At 45.7% G+C, this 16,078-nt stretch overlaps 1 protein-coding gene across 2 annotated transcripts in view; it reads left to right on the top strand.

Annotated features, from left to right (window-relative positions):
- The window catches only part of WSCD2 (WSC domain containing 2), a 122,984-nt gene that overhangs the window by 72,644 nt on the left and 34,262 nt on the right, over positions 1–16,078 (top strand). For both annotated transcript variants that reach the window (XM_036903967.2, XM_057492604.1), the window contains exons 3-4: positions 53–167; positions 3,384–3,568. In XM_036903967.2, coding sequence (XP_036759862.1) covers positions 53–167; positions 3,384–3,568 — 300 coding nt within the window. The remainder of the gene's footprint in view (positions 1–52; positions 168–3,383; positions 3,569–16,078) is intronic.

Here is a 16,078-nt window from a genome sequence, read left to right as displayed (position 1 = left end):
ACCCTTTTCACATTGTGCTCAGCCAAATCTGACTTCTCTCTTTTCCCCAAAGCCAAGTACATCGGCTGCTACCTGGATGACACCCAAAGCCGGGCCCTGCGAGGCGTGTCCTTTTTTGACTACAAGAAGATGACTGTCTTCCGTTGCCAGGACAACTGTGCAGAACGGTAGGGCCCTGATGCCCCAGGCTTCATTCATCTCCGACCCCTTCCTTCTCAGGTCCCTGCCTATGGGATTCTTTCCTTTTGCATGGAAGGCTGTGTTGTAGAATGAGCATGTGGCCACAAGGAAAGAGTGATGCAAGGGTGTGTGTGTGTGTGTGATGCGTGCACACATGCACACAGGCATGCAGATAAGCAGGATGGTTCAGGAGTTGATCTGCGGGATTTGTGTCATGCAGTTGTATGCCACCAGGCATAGGTGATGAGTTTGTAGCATACAGTGTGCAGGGGAGCTGGTTATGTTTGTGAGCTTAATACCTACCAATACACAATTATCTTTAAATAGTAGGGGCTGTGTGTGCAGGAGACTTTGCGAATATATGTGTGAGGGTCTGGAATTGTGCTTGTGTGTGGGAAAAGCACAAGTGGGTGTTTATGCACACACAGATGTGAGTGAGAGCATGAGTCTAGTGAGATCTCTGTGGGAAGTGTGAGGTGGGAGCCTGGGTATCAGGTACTGAAGGGTTTCCCAGCAGAGAAATCCCTTGTATTCCTCCCAGGGAGGATCGCGTGGGCAGACAGTGTTCTCCAATCTAGGAAGAACATGATGTTCTTGACTAGAATATGCGCTGGGGGAGGGAGCTGACTTTCCAGGAGTGGACAAGACCCCAAAGGACTGGCGAGTGGGGATGGGGCTCTCCTTGGCCCAGGCCTGGGCACCAGCATTGCCTCCCTGGGGGCACCTTAGGGTCGTCATCACATCTGGATTGGCCATGGGCCACAGGGAGCACTGGAGGGTGTTAATCGGGGGAGTGGTGTACATTCATTCAACAAATATTTATTAAATACCCATCATATGCCTGGCACTGTGCCAGGATATGAACAAGGTAAACAAGGCCTACTGGGTCACTGCACTCATGGAGATTATATTCTAGAGCAGGAGACGGATGGGCAATTTCCAAGAGAAATACAGAAGTAAACAAGATCGTTTCAAAAGTGGTACAAGCTATAAGAAAACAGGGTGGTAGGGGAGTGCCCGGCAGGAGGGGGCAGTATGTGGATGGTCGGGGAGGCATCTCTAGGAAGGACCCTTGTACCGGGCCCTGGCAGACCTGCAGGAACCAACCCCTGCAGAGCAGAGTCAGCATCCCAGGCAGAGCAAGGCGAGGACAGAGGCTCTGGGGAAAGGCAGGAGGCGAGGAGAAGGAGGCGACTGTGGGGGACCAGGGGGAGGGAAGCCAGATCACCGAGACCAGGGGTGCTCAGCCTGCAGTGCGCATCAGCAGCACCTGGAGTCTTGCAAAACACAGACTGTGGACCCCACTCCCACTTTCTGAGTCAGCCGGTTTGGGGGGGGCCCAAGAATCCACATTTTTAACAAGTTCCAGAACCATATGGATGCTGCCCATCTGGGGTCCACAGCTGGAGCACCACTGCTCTGATTTTCACACCCAGCAGCACATGAGAATACCTGGAAAACTTAAAATCTTGTTCCCCAGGCCAGTTAAACTAGACTCTCTGGGAGTGGGACCCAGGCATGGGTCCCCAGCTGATTCTAATGGGCATCTTGGATAAAGAACCACTGACACGAGGGTTTGTAGGCCACGCTAAGCCATTGGGAAGTTTATCTGAATGGAAACCACTGAAGGGGTTTAGGCAGTGGAAAGGTGTGGTAGGTTTTAATTTTTGAAAGATCCTTCTGGCAAGATGACAGTAAGGAGATTAGGATCAGTAATCTGGGGTCTTCTCCAGGACTGATGGGGTGGCCATAAGGATATTGAGGCTGCCTCCATTTCCCTTCCTATAGAAGTTATCCACTGCCAGGTAACAAATTACCCCCAAATTCAGCATCTTCAAATAAATAAAGATTTACTATCTCACATGGTTTCTGAATGTCAGGAATTAGGAATTTAGGAGTGGAATTAGCCAGATGGCTCTGCCTCAGTGTCTCTCATGAGGTTGCAGTCAAGATACCAGCAGGGCCTACAGCCACCTGAGGGCTTGAACAGGGCTGGAGAAACTGCCTCCAGGGAAGGCACTCACATGGCTGTTGGCTGGAGGCCTCGGTCCTCACCACAGGGGCCTCTCCGTGGCGCTGCTGGCACGTCCTCTCATGGTGGCTGGGTTCCCCCAGAGAACCACCCAAGGTAGAGAACAGGAGGAAGCCACACTTGCTTTGGGGTATAACACCCATTGGACCTTTCTCCTGGAAGTGTTCCTTCTATCATGGGCCTGATTATATTTGAGGACGCCCCCAAAACCAGGGCTTGAAAGAGACAAAGACTGAGACAGATGGGGAAGGAGGAGGCTGGCTCAGCCCCAGGATTTCGGTGGGGTTCAGGCACCAAGACGCCAGTCAGCTCGAGCTGCTTTTGCTGCATCTGCCCAGGTGAGCATGTGGCTGCATCGGGCAATGACCCCTGCTGCTACGAGTGGCCGAGGTGTGAGGAGCGGAGGCATGAGTCTGGTTGGGTCTGTCTCCCCAGTGACGTCCAGAGTGAAGAGGCGAACGGACAGTTCCCACTGGGTACACCCGACATCGTGACCAGCATTTGACAGGCTGCTCCCCAGGAGCCCTCGTGGTTCTGGCCTAAGAGGCAGCCATGGGCAAGAGGGCTGAGCAGGGCTGGTCCTCTGCCCCTTGCTCCACACCAACCCCCTGCAGCCAGAGTGAGCAACACCTTTTCATCTGTTTACAGAATTCGTGTCCACTAACAGTCCTTTTTAGGTTTCCGTGGCTATGGGGAAAAAAGTGGAAAACCTTGTAGTGCCTGGATGTTTTTTGTTTGAGGCGAAGGAATTTTCTACTTGGCTGGATGTTGGTTTTGACATCTTCCAAAGGGACATGAGGGTCCCAGCCTCCTTCCAGTGTCCTCCTAAGGGGCCTGGGGGCATTGTTCCTGGAGAATGTTTCCTGGAATAAAGGCGCTGGATTCTGGAGCTATGACTGGCTCTTGGCTCTTGACAGGGAGCAGCAGGAGAGTGGTGGAACCACAGGGCAGGAATGGTGTGTGTGTGCCACGAGCTGAAGGTGTATACAGGTGGATGTCAGTATGGACACTGTGGTCCATGTGGGTAGGTGGATGGGGTGTGTAAGACGTTAGGTGGGTGGTCCCTGGGGGTCCTGGTCCCCAGAGCCCTCCGATCCCCCAGGTCTCCACGCCTTGTGAGTCTCCCTGTCCCCGTGGTCTGCAAGGTGGCCTGACAGCAGCCTTCCCCTAGGGGTTACCTGTATGCCGGGCTGGAGTTCGGCGCTGAGTGCTACTGCGGGCACAAGATCCAGGCGACAAACGTGAGCGAGGCAGAGTGCGACATGGAGTGCAAGGGCGAGCGGGCCAGCGTGTGCGGTGGCGCCAACCGCCTGTCCGTCTACCGGCTGCAGCTGGCCCAGGAGTCGGCCCGCAGGTGTACGTGAGTGGGCCCCGCCCCCTCCGCTGCCCCGCCCTTCTCCGCAGCTCTTCCCACAGCGGCGGCGGCCCTGGCCGCGCAGCACTGCGCTTGCCCAGCCCTTTCCGTGGCTCCCCACCACTCGCAAGGCTTCGGCTACCCTCCCAGGCCATCACAGCCCTGACTCAGCTTCCCCGCCTGCCACATCCGTATAGAGCCCTGTGTTCCAGCTCCTTGGAAGGTTCCCACCTGCCCTCTTCTCTCCCTCCCCTGCTGGGCTGCTTCCTGCCCCAATGCACGCCTGCTTCCCATACCTCTTCCTCTTGACAAAGGGAACTAGAGCCTGCGCCCAGTCGGCCTTCCTGATTTTCTGAAAGCACATTGTCTCCAATGACAGTGTCAACAGCAAGAACTTTGTCCTTTGCTAAGTGCCTTATGTGGAACAGCACACATAGTCCTCACCATGACCCTTGAAATTGGCGGTAGTGTTCCCCTATTCCCATTTTACAGGTGAGGAAACTGAGACTCAATGTCACATAGCTTATAAGCAGCGGAGGACTTAAACCCAACTCCAGAGCCTACATCTTTAATGCTCCCAGAGAGAATTTATTCATTGTGTACCAGTGCTTTCTCCTGGAAGTGTTCCTTCTATCAATGGATCTGATTATACTCGAGGACCCCCCCAAAACCAGGGCTTGAAAGAGACAAAGACTGAGACAGATGGGGATTAAATGTGTAAAATGGGGTTAAATCACAAGCCTGCAAAATGCTGGTCACGATGCCGGGTGTACCCAGTGGGAACCGTCCGTTTACCTCTTCACTCTGGACTTCCCTGGGGAGACAGACCCAACCAGACTTCAGTTCTGGGAAAACTCTCCAGTTTCCAAGGGAGCCCCCTCTTCTGTGAACACTGTTCCACTGTCCCCTCTCTGGATATTTCATAACAGTTAATATCTGTTTATCAACAATCTGCTGTGTACGGGGCACTGTGCTAAGTCCACTACAGGCCTGATTTTTTTGCCTTCCCTATAGCCTTTCAGGCAGTTACCATTGTGATTTAACCCCATTTTACACTGAGGAAACTGAGGCTTTATGAATTTAAGTAAATCTGTCCAAGGTCACACAGTCAAATTAAAGGTGACCTTCAAACCTATAAAAAGTGCAAATGGCCTTGACAAAAGATGGAAGGCTGAGGTATCTCCAGGTTACCCTTCGAATGCAGTCCCTACGGTGGAACAGAAATCTCAGACCCAGTCTCCAACCCTTGGGTCAGCATTTCCCAAGTGTGAATGTGCCAGAGAATCCTGTGGAGGTCTTGTTAAAATGCAGATTATGACTCAGCAGATTGGGTGGGAATCTGCATTTCTGAGAACCAGCCAGGTGATGCTAGGCTGCTGGCCCTTGGACCACACTTTGTATAATAAGGCCTTAGACTTCAGTGGAGCTCACAAAGCCAGCCCAAAATGTAGGCCTGCCTGCCCAGAGGGACTTGGCGGAATGTTACCGCCTGTTTGCATGTAGAGGGAGGCTTTTTCCACAGGAATGTCATTGTACATAAAAATTCATTGTTGCTTTGCTTGATAGTGTGTTCTGTGTTTCAAATCTGATGTTTCTGAACCCAGTTTAAGGTTTGCTCAGCAGTAGGGTTGAGCGTGCTGTCAGTTTACTTTGCAGAGGGGCAGATTTCTCCGAATGGATATACTTACGCATAGTTGCCTGAGTCCATCCAGGTCTGAAGGCCTGGCTGGCAGAGGACAGAGGCGCTGTGTGAAACCCCGACTGGAGAATGTCCACACAGCAAGTTTCTGGTTTGGCCGTTAGTATAATGAAGTTTTTTTTTTTTTTTTAAATAATTATTTTTTATTGAAGGGTAGTTGACGCACAGTATTACATTACATTAGTTTCAAGTGTACAACACAGTGGTAGAACATTTACATATATAATTCTAGGTTCCAGCTATCACCCTACCAAGCTGTTACAATACCTTGACTATATTCCTTATGCTATACATTACATCCCGGTTACTTATTTATTTTACCATTGGAAGTCTGTCCTTTTTTTTTTTTTTGTGAGGGCATCTCTCATATTTATTGATCAAATGGTTGTTAACGACAATAAAATTCTGTATAGGGGAGTCAATGCTCAATGCACAATCATTAATCCACCCCAAGCCTAATTTTCGTCAGTCTCCAATCTTCTGAGGCATAACAAACAAGTTCTTACATGGAGAACAAATTCTTACATGATGAATAAGTTACATAGTGAACAGTACAAGGGCAGTCATCACAGAAACTTTTGGTTTTGCTCATGCATTATGAACTCTAAACAGTCAGTTCAAATATGAATACTCATTTGGTTTTTATACTTGATTTATATGTGGATACCACATTTCTCTCTTTATTATTATTATTTTTAATAAAATGCTGAAGTGGTAGGTAGATACAAGATAAAGGTAGAAAACAGAGTTTAGTGTTGTAAGAGAGCAAATGTAGATGATCAGGTGTGTGCCTGTAGACTATGTGTTAATCCAAGCTAGACCAGGGCAATAAAACATCCACGTATGTAGAAGATTTCTCTCAGAACAGGGGGGGTGAGGTTCTAAGCCTCACCTCTGTTGATCCCCAATTTCTCACCTGATGGCCCCCCTGCGACTGTGCCTGTCTTAGGTTGTTCCTCCCTTGAGGAATCTTACCCGTCTCTGGCTAACCAGTCATCTTCCGGGGCCATACAGGGAAATGTGAAGTTGGTAAGTGAGAGGGAAGCCTTATTGTTTGAAAAGGTTAGCTTTTTACTTCTTTGCATATTTATGCCCTGTGGCTTCTATGCCCAGCATTTGTCTTGAGGTATCTTTACCACTTGGAAGAATTATGATACTCGGTAAATTTGATATGAGGCACGAATTCTATTTAAGGGTTGTAATTAGGAAGGAAGAAGAAAAGCTATAGAAGTAGCAGGCGGAAGAAAACATGGGAAGATTGATTATTTCTTTGACATATCTTCTTGTAGAGTAACTTCAGCATATATAGGTTTTAAGCTACTACTTAAATTGCGCACACACATTAACATAATAGGAGTATAGTTACATAACCAAAGCATACCTGTAATTACCAGCCATCTCCAGTGAAACCAAGAAAACCAGTTAGGCACCTTAGGCATTTGTGAAAACTTATCTATGATATGGTGGATATTGTCCAACTGAACTTGAACAGTCTGAGAGAAATCAGACAAATTAAAACAACCCATTCCTGGGGACTGTTCACATGCCATATGTTCTTTTAACAGTAGATAGTCTGTAGTTGTAAGATTTTGGAGCGCTACAATTTGCACTTCTCCTAATTCTTGGTTGAGTTCCAACAGTATAGATCCAGTCAAATTTGTTGTTTTACTGTATGCACAGGCCAGCTTAGATATCTCCTTCCTCATTCCCATGGCAAGTCCAGGAACTGGTGGGATGAGTGCATCTACAGCTGTAGCAGTGCGTGGATCTTTGTTGGGGTTTTTTGATGATCATCTTCTGGCATGAGTCTTCCAGAGAGTGCAGATGTTGGAAGTTCTTTTTCATATCGTATCTTAGTTCATTTTCGGGGTAGCCCAATTAGGCTTTGATCCTCTGTATAAACACAAACAGACCCTTTGCCTACACTTTTATATGCCCTTTATACCCTTGTGTAGAACTTGTTGGAGGTTACCACACAGGAACTGCCCTTTTTTTTTTTTTTGCTTTGTTTTTGGTATCACTAATCTACACTTACATGACGAATATTATGTTTACTAGGCTCTCCCCTATACCAGGTCTCCCCTATAAAACCCTTTACAGTCACTGTCCATCAGCATAGCAAAATGTTGTAGAATCACTACTTGCCTTCTCTGTGTTGTACAGCCCTCCCTTTTCTCCTACCCCCCCATGCATGTTAATCTTAATACCCCCCTACTTCTCCCCCCCTTATCCCTCCCTACCCACCCATCCTCCCCAGTCCCTTTCCCTTTGGTACCTGTTAGTCCATTCTTGAGTTCTGTGATTCTGCTGCTGTTTTGTTCCTTCAGTTTTTCCTTTGTTCTTATATTCCACAGATAAGTGAAATCATTTGGTATTTCTCTTTCTCCGCTTGGCTTGTTTCACTGAGCATAATACCCTCCAGCTCCATCCATGTTGCTGCAAATGATTGGATTTGCCCTTTTCTTATGGCTGAGTAGTATTCCATTGTGTATATGTACCACATCTTCTTTATCCATTCATCTATCGATGGACATTTAGGTTGCTTCCAATTCTTGGCTATTGTAAATAGTGCTGCAATAAACATAGGGGTGCATCTGTCTTTCTCAAACTTGATTGCTGCGTTCTTAGGGTAAATTCCTAGGAGTGGAATTCCTGGGTCAAATGGTAAGTCTGTTTTGAGCATTTTGATGTACCTCCATACTGCTTTCCACAATGGTTGAACTAACTTACATTCCCACCAGCAGTGTAGGAGGGTTCCCCTTTCTCCACAGCCTCGCCAACATTTGTTGTTGTTTGTCTTTTGGATGGCAGCCATCCTTACTGGTGTGAGGTGATACCTCATTGTAGTTTTAATTTGCATTTCTCTGATAATTAGCGATGTGGAGCATCTTTTCATGTGTCTGTTGGCCATCTGTATTTCTTTTTTGGAGAACTGTCTGTTCAGTTCCTCTGCCCATTTTTTAATTGGGTTATTTGTTTTTTGTTTGTTGAGGCGTGTGAGCTCCTTATATATTCTGGACGTCAAGCCTTTATCGGATGTGTCATTTTCAAATATATTCTCCCATACTGTAGGGATCCTTCTTGTTCTATTGATGGTGTCTTTTGCTGTACAGAAGCTTTTCAGCTTAATATAGTCCCACTTACTCATTTTTGCTGTTGTTTTCCTTGCCTGGGGAGATATGTTCAAGAAGAGGTCACTCATGTTTATGTCTAAGAGGTTTTTGCCTATGTTTTCTTCCAAGAGTTTAATGGTTTCATGGCTTACATTCAGGTCTTTGATCCATTTTGAGTTTACTTTTGTATATGGGGTTAGACAATGGTCCAGTTTCATTCTCCTACATGTAGCTGTCCAGTTTTGCCAGCACCACCTGTTGAAGAGACTGTCATTTCGCCATTGTATGTCCATGGCTCCTTTATCAAATATTAATTGACCATATATGTCTGGGTTAATGTCTGGATTCTCTAGTCTGTTCCATTGGTCTGTGGCTCTGCTCTTGTGCCAGTACCAAATTGTCTTGATTACTATGGCTTTATAGTAGAGCTTGAAGTTGGGGAGTGAGATCCCCCCTACTTTATTCTTCTTTCTCAGGATTGCTTTGGCTATTCGGGGTCTTTGGTGTTTCCATATGAATTTTTGAATTATTTGTTCCAGTTCATTGAAGAATGTTGCTGGTAGTTTCATAGGGATTGCATCAAATCTGTATATTGCTTTGGGCAGGATGGCCATTTTAACGATATTAATTCTTCCTAGCCATGAGCATGGGGTGAGTTTCCATCTGTTAGTATCCCCTTTAATTTCTCTTAAGAGTGACTTGTAGTTTTCAGAGTATAAGTCACTTCTTTGGTTAGGTTTATTCCTAGGTATTTTATTTTTTTGGATGCAATTGTGAATGGAGTTGTTTTCCTGATTTCTCTTTCTGTTGGTTCATTGTTAGTATATAGGAAAGCCACAGATTTCTGTGTGTTGATTTTGTATCCTGCAACTTTGCTGTATTCCGATATCAGTTCTAGTAGTTTTGGGGTGGAGTCTTTAGGGTTTTTTATGTACAGTATCATGTCATCTGCAAATAGTGACAGTTTAACTTCTTCTTTACCAATCTGGATTCCTTGTATTTCTTTATTTTGTCTGATTGCCGTGGCTAGGACCTCCAGTACTATGTTAAATAACAGTGGAGAGAGTGGGCATCCCTGTCTAGTTCCCGATCTCAGAGGAAATGCTTTCAGCTTCTCGCTGTTCAATATAATGTTGGCTGTGGGTTTATCATAGATGGCCTTTATTATGTTGAGGTACTTGCCCTCTATTCCCATTTTGCTGAGAGTTTTTAACATGAATGGATGTTTAACACTGTCAAATGCTTTTTCAGCATCTATGGAGATGATCATGTGGTTTTTGTCTTTCTTTTTGTTGATGTGGTGGTTGATGTTGATGGACTTTCGAATGTTGTACCATCCTTGCATCCCTGGGATGAATCCCACTTGGTCATGGTGTATGATCCTTTTGATGTATTTTTGAATTCGGTTTGCTAATATTTTGTTGAGTATTTTTGCATCTACGTTCATCAGGGATATTGGTCTGTAGTTTTCTTTTTTGGTGGGGTCTTTGCCTGGTTTTGGTATTAGGGTGATGTTAGCTTCATAGAATGAGTTTGGGAGTATCCCCTCCTCTATTTTTTGGAAAACTTTAAGGAGAATGGGTATTATGTCTTCCCTGTATGTCTGATAAAATTCCGAGGTAAATCCATCTGGCCCGGGGGTTTTGTTCTTTGGTAGTTTTTTGATTACCGCTTCAATTTTGTTGCTGGTAATTGGTCTGTTTAGATTTCCTGTTTCTTCCTGGGTCAATCTTGGAAGGTTATATTTTTCTAGGAAGTTGTCCATTTCTCCTAGGTTTCCCAGCTTGTTAGCATATAGGTTTTCATAGTATTCTCCAATAATTCTTTGCATTTCCGTGGGGTCCGTCGTGATTTTTCCTTTCTCGTTTCTGATACTGTTGATTTGTGTTGACTCTCTTTTCTTCTTAATAAGTCTGGCTAGAGGCTTATCTATTTTGTTTATTTTCTCGAAGAACCAGCTCTTGGTTTCATTGATTTTTGCTATTGTTTTATTCTTCTCAATTTTATTTATTTCTTCTCTGATCTTTATTATGTCCCTCCTTCTGACCTTAGGCCTCATCTGTTCTTCTTTTTCCAATTTCGATAATTGTGACATTAGACCATTCATTTGGGATTGCTCTTCCTTTTTTAAATATGCTTGGATTGCTATATACTTTCCTCTTAAGACTGCTTTTGCTGCGTCCCACAGAAGTTGGGGCTTAGTGTTGTTGTTGTCATTTGTTTCCATATATTGCTGGATCTCCATTTTGATTTGGTCATTGATCCATTGATTATTTAGGAGCGTGTTGTTAAGCCTCCATGTGTTTGTGAGCCTCTTTGCTTTCTTTGTACAGTTTATTTCTAGTTTTATGCCTTTGTGGTCTGAAAAGTTGGTTGGTAGGATTTCAATCTTTTGGAATTTTCTGAGGCTCTTTTTGTGGCCTAGTATGTGGTCTATTCTGGAGAATGTTCCATGTGCACTTGAGAAGAATGTATATCCCGCTGCTTTTGGATGTAGAGTTTTATAGATGTCTATTAGGTCCATCTGCTCTACTGTGTTGTTCAGTGCTTCCGTGTCCTTACTTATTTTCTGCCCAGTGGATCTATCCTTTGGGGTGAGTGGTGTGTTGAAGTCTCCTAGAATGAATGCATTGCAGTCTATATCCCCCTTTAGTTCTGTTAGTATTTGTTTCACATATGCTGGTGCTCCTGTGTTGGGTGCATATATATTTAGAATGGTTATATCCTCTTGTTTGACTGAGCCCTTTATCATTATGTAGTGTCCTTCTTTATCTCTTGTTACTTTCTTTGTTTTGAAGTCTATTTTGTCTGATATTAGTACTGCAACCCCTGCTTTCTTCTCACTGTTGTTTGCTTGAAATATGTTTTTCCATCCCTTGACTTTTAGTCTGTACATGTCTTTGGGTTTGAGGTGAGTTTCTTGTAAGCAGCATATAGATGGGTCTTGCTTTTTTATCCATTCTGTTACTCTGTGTCTTTTGATTGGTGCATTCAACCCATTAACATTTAGGGTGACTATTGAAAGATATGTACTTATTGCCATTGCAGGCTTTAAATTCGTGGTTACCAAAGGTTCAAGGTTAGCCTCTTTAGTATCTTACTGCCTAACTTAGCTCACTTATTGAGCTTTTATATACACTGTCTGGAGATTCTTTTCTTCTCTCCCTTCTTGTTCCTCCTCCTCCATTCTTCATATGTTGGGTGTTTTGTGCTGTGCTCTTTCTAGGAGTGCTCCCATCTAGAGCAGTCCCTGTAAGATGTTCTGTAGAGGTGGTTTGTGGAAAGCAAATTCCCTCAGCTTTTGTTTGTCTGGGAATTGTTTAATCCCACCATCATATTTGAATGATAGTCGTGCTGGATACAGTATCCTTGGTTCAAGGCCCTTCTGTTTCATTTTATTAAATATATCATGCCATTCTCTTCTGGCCTGTAGGGTTTCTGTTGAGAAATCTGACGTTAGCCTGATGGGTTTCCCTTTATAGGTGACCTTTTTCTCTCTAGCTGCCTTTAACACTCTTTCCTTGTCCTTGATCTTTGCCATTTTAATTATTATGTGTCTTGGTGTTGCCCTTCTTGGATCCTTTCTGTTGGGGGTTCTGTGTATTTCCGTGGTCTGTTTGATTACTTCCTCCCCCAGTGTGGGGAAGTTTTCAGCAATTATTTCTTCTAAGATACTTTCCATCTCTTTGCCTCTCTCTTCTTCTTCTGGGACCCCTATAATACGGATATTGTTCCTTTTAGATTGGTCACACAGTTCTCTTAATATTGTTTCATTCCTGGAGATCCTTTTGTCTCTCTCTATGTCAGCTTCTATGCGTTCCTGTTCTCTGATTTCAATTCCATCAATGGCCTCTTGCATTCTATCCATTCTGCTTATAAACCCTTCCAGAGTTTGTTTCATTTCTGCGATCTCCTTTCTGGCATCTGTGATCTCTTTCCGGACTTCATCCCATTTTTCTTGCGTATTTCTCTGCATCTCTGTCAGCATGTTTATGATTCTTATTTTGAATTCTTTGTCAGGAAGACTGGTTAGGTCTGTCTCCTTCTCTGGTGTTGTCTCTGTGATCTTTGACTGCCTGTAGCTTTGCCTTTTCATGGTGATAGGAATAGTCTGCAGAACTGGGACGAGTGACGGCTGGAAGGACTTCCTTTCTTGTTGGTTTGTGGCCCTCCTCTCCTGGGAGAACAGCGACCTCTAGTGGCTTGTGCTGCGCAGCTGCGCGCAGACAGGGTTTCTGCTTCCTGTCCGGCTGCTATGGAGTTAATCTCCGCTGTTGCTGTGGGCGTGGCCTGGCTCGGGCAGCTACTCCAAAATGGTGGAGTCGCGTTGGAGCAGGAGCTGCTGGGAGGCTATTTATCTCCGTAAGGGCCCTCCCTGCTCCCTGCAGCCCAGGGGTTAGGGTGCCCAGAAATCCCGGATTCCTTACCTCTGGATTAAGTGACCTGCCCTGCCCCTTTAAGACTTCCAAAAAGCACCCGCCAAAACAAAACAACGCCCACCAAAAAAAAAAAAGAAAAAAAAATTTTTTTAATAAAAAAAAAAGAGGTGGTCGTTCGTTTTTCTTTATTCTCCGGTGCCAGCCTCAGGCCTCTGCTCACCGGTCTTTCTGCCCTGTTTCCCTAGTATTGGGGTCCCTATCCCTTTAAGACTTCCAAAAAGCGCTCGCCAAAACAAAACAGCAAAAAAGCAAAAAAAAATGGTCGCGCGCTTTTCTTATGTCCTCCGGCGCCCGGCCTCCAGTGCCTGCTCACTGTTCTTGCTGCCCTGTTTTCCTAGTATCAAGCGCCCTGCGCTCTGGCCCGGATGGCGGGGGCTGGGTGTTCGGCAGTCCTGGGCTCCGTCTCCCTCCCGCTCTGCCTGCTCTTCTCCCGCCGGGAGCTGGGGGGAGGGGCGCTCGGCTCCCGCGGGGCTGGGGCTTGTATCTTACCCCCTTCGCGAGGCGCTGGGTTCTCTCAGGTGCGGATGTGGTCTGGATATTGTCCTGTGTCCTCTGGTCTTTATTCTAGGAGGGGTTGTCTTTGTTATATTTTCATAGATAAATGTTGTTTTGGGAGGAGATTTCTGCTGCTCTACTCACGCCGCCATCTTCCCAAGACACTCTCTGAAGTTTTAATTTGATGGCAGATTACCATCCTTACCACGGATCTCTTTATGCCAATATTTGCATTATTTTGATGGTGATTTGACCATCTGAAGAGATTGTTGTTGGGAAATCCAATCCGGGGAGGTCTCCCTCTGCCCTAAGTGAGACCTCAACCCAGAAGAGCGTTCTTGACTCCGATCAAGAATTCATGAGTGGGTCAAGCAGGGCAAAGGATAGTTTAATAACATGAAAGGAGGGAAGGCAGGTGTGCTCCCGAGATGAGCAGCGCGCTGAGGTTCGGGTTGGGTGGTCTGAGAGCTGGAGTTTAAGCAGGGGATGGAATATTCATTGAGAGAGGTGGGGTTTTCTCAGAACAGGGAGGGGATTTGGGGTGAGGAAGGGGCTAGGCCCTCTTTTTGTTCTGATTCAGCCTTGGAACGGTCAAGGCCGCAAGGGGTGTGGTTTTTAGTATGTTAATGAGCATATGAGCTTTGGGGTGAGGGCAGGTTATTTTTGTTCCCATTCTCAAATCTGGTTGGTCTGAACCAGTTAGAAACTGCCTTCTGTTTTGCTATCAGTTATTTTCTTAGAAACACGCTAGTTTGTTTTTGCTTAACCTGTTCTGCCTCCTGGCTACACAAACTGGCCTCAAGCTTCTCTTGACTCACCCAGGGCCTGGCTCTTTTCCTGAACTACACATAACGTTTTCCTGAATGATGTAAGCCTATGTCAGACAGACTTAGAGTCATGGGAAAGTTAGAGGGAAAGCAGCTACCCTTAAAAAAGCCTGGAGAGTGGAGAAGAATCAGATGACAACAATCAGGCTGTGTAGGTCATTAGCCAGGTATTAGACATTTATGTCTTTTGGTTAATGATAAGATTGGCTGGATAATCTGGACATTCTCTCTCTCACTCAAATACACACACACACACACACACACACACACACACACACACACACATATGCGCACACTATTGTGATCACCTGATATAATAACACTGTCAGGACCTTCTAAGATTTTTCAATCAGCTGAAATATACAAGCCTCTGCACACAGAGACACTAGATTCTGCTATAATAGTGTATGTTTTGCCCTGTGGGTACGGATGGGCTTGGGTAGTTGCTGGAGGACAGCCTCTGAGGCTGGTAGGAATGCTGTGGCGCCCCTCAGCTTGCCCACCTCTGCAGCAGCAAAATTACCCGGGGCGGTGTTTCATCTGAGAAAGGAACCTTTGTATTTATGCCCAGGAGGGGAACACATTCGTGTCTACTGAGAGTGGAGTCCTGGATCCTCTAAGTCCACCACGGTTGTTCAGAATTGTCACTGTATAAGCTGGGGCACCTTCATTTGAAGGCTCTGGAAGAAAATTGAGGCCTTTTTAACCTCAAGATTCCTATGGCTGAGATAAGAATGGAGGTGGCTTGGATAAGGAGATGGAGGCTAACAATGTGTCAAATTGGGACTTCTGAGGAGAATGTGTGGGGGACTGTTCATTGAACCAAAACACTTGATAAGCTCCCACATGGATTAGGCACGGAGAGGATCAATGGAGAACAAAGCACAGTCCCTGCTTCAAGGAACTCACCATCTGGTGGAGAAACACCCAAGACCAGTGAGATCTGTTCAAGCAGTGGGCGTTATGTACCAGGGATTGTGGGGGCTCTGTTTGCAGGAGCCAAAGGAGCAACATTTGAGCTGACTCTCATTCTAAGGGGATTTCCAGGTGAAAGGGAGAGACATATATTCCAACTATGAGCAAAAAAGTCCAGGGTCAGCAAGTCATGTGTTGAATACTCAGAAGCACCTTCCTTGCCAATGTCCCATTTTACTTGTTTAGGAACTGAGGCCTAGAGAGCAGAAATGGCTAAATTGAACAGCCATGGGTGGTGGGGGCTTTACAGCAGAGGGCTATTTGATTAGGGCCTTGAAAGATGCATAGGATTTTGCCTGGTGTAGAAGAGGAGGATATCCAGGCTCAAGACCAGGAACCAAGCAGTTGGAGAGAAATAAAGGCAAAGGGAATACAGTGTGCAAAGCCTAGAGGTAATTTCAGGAAATGATAGACAGACATGATTTTTCCAAGGCCACAGTGCTCCTTAGGGACTGAGCATAGGCTGGAACCCAGGTCTCTGACTCCTAGTTTAAGTACCCACTCACTACAGTGCTGTGGATACCTTGACTTCCTATGTTGGATCCCAGACCTCATCTCTTCTCTGTTGGGAGGACCCCTTGGATCCAATTTACCTCCTTCTTTCCATGGCCCCTGATCTCGCTTTCTGCCTTACTTCCTGACTCCAGGCAAAACAAAAATCTCCAAGTGTTTGTGCTGATCCAGTGGCACCTTTGGCTTCCCATTCCTGGATTTATTTATACACAGATAAATCAGAAAGGGGGCCTTCCAAGTTACTGATACATGACACTAGTGTGTATTACATAAGGCAGGCAAATGAACAAACACACCAGGAAACAGGTATGGTGGAGACCAGATTCCATTCGTAGAGTCATTAGTGGTATTAACACTGTGTCCTAACTGTGTTTCCCTGAGCAGTGGTGCAGAACTCTTAATGTTTGTGAAGATTAAAAGGAGGCTTATTATCTCCCAAGCACCTCTCTGG

The sequence above is a fragment of the Manis pentadactyla genome, chromosome 14, assembly GCF_030020395.1.
Source record: "Manis pentadactyla isolate mManPen7 chromosome 14, mManPen7.hap1, whole genome shotgun sequence".
NCBI lineage: Eukaryota > Metazoa > Chordata > Mammalia > Pholidota > Manidae > Manis > Manis pentadactyla.
Note: the sequence above shows the minus strand (reverse complement) of the source record. Positions and strands in the feature narration are given on the sequence as shown.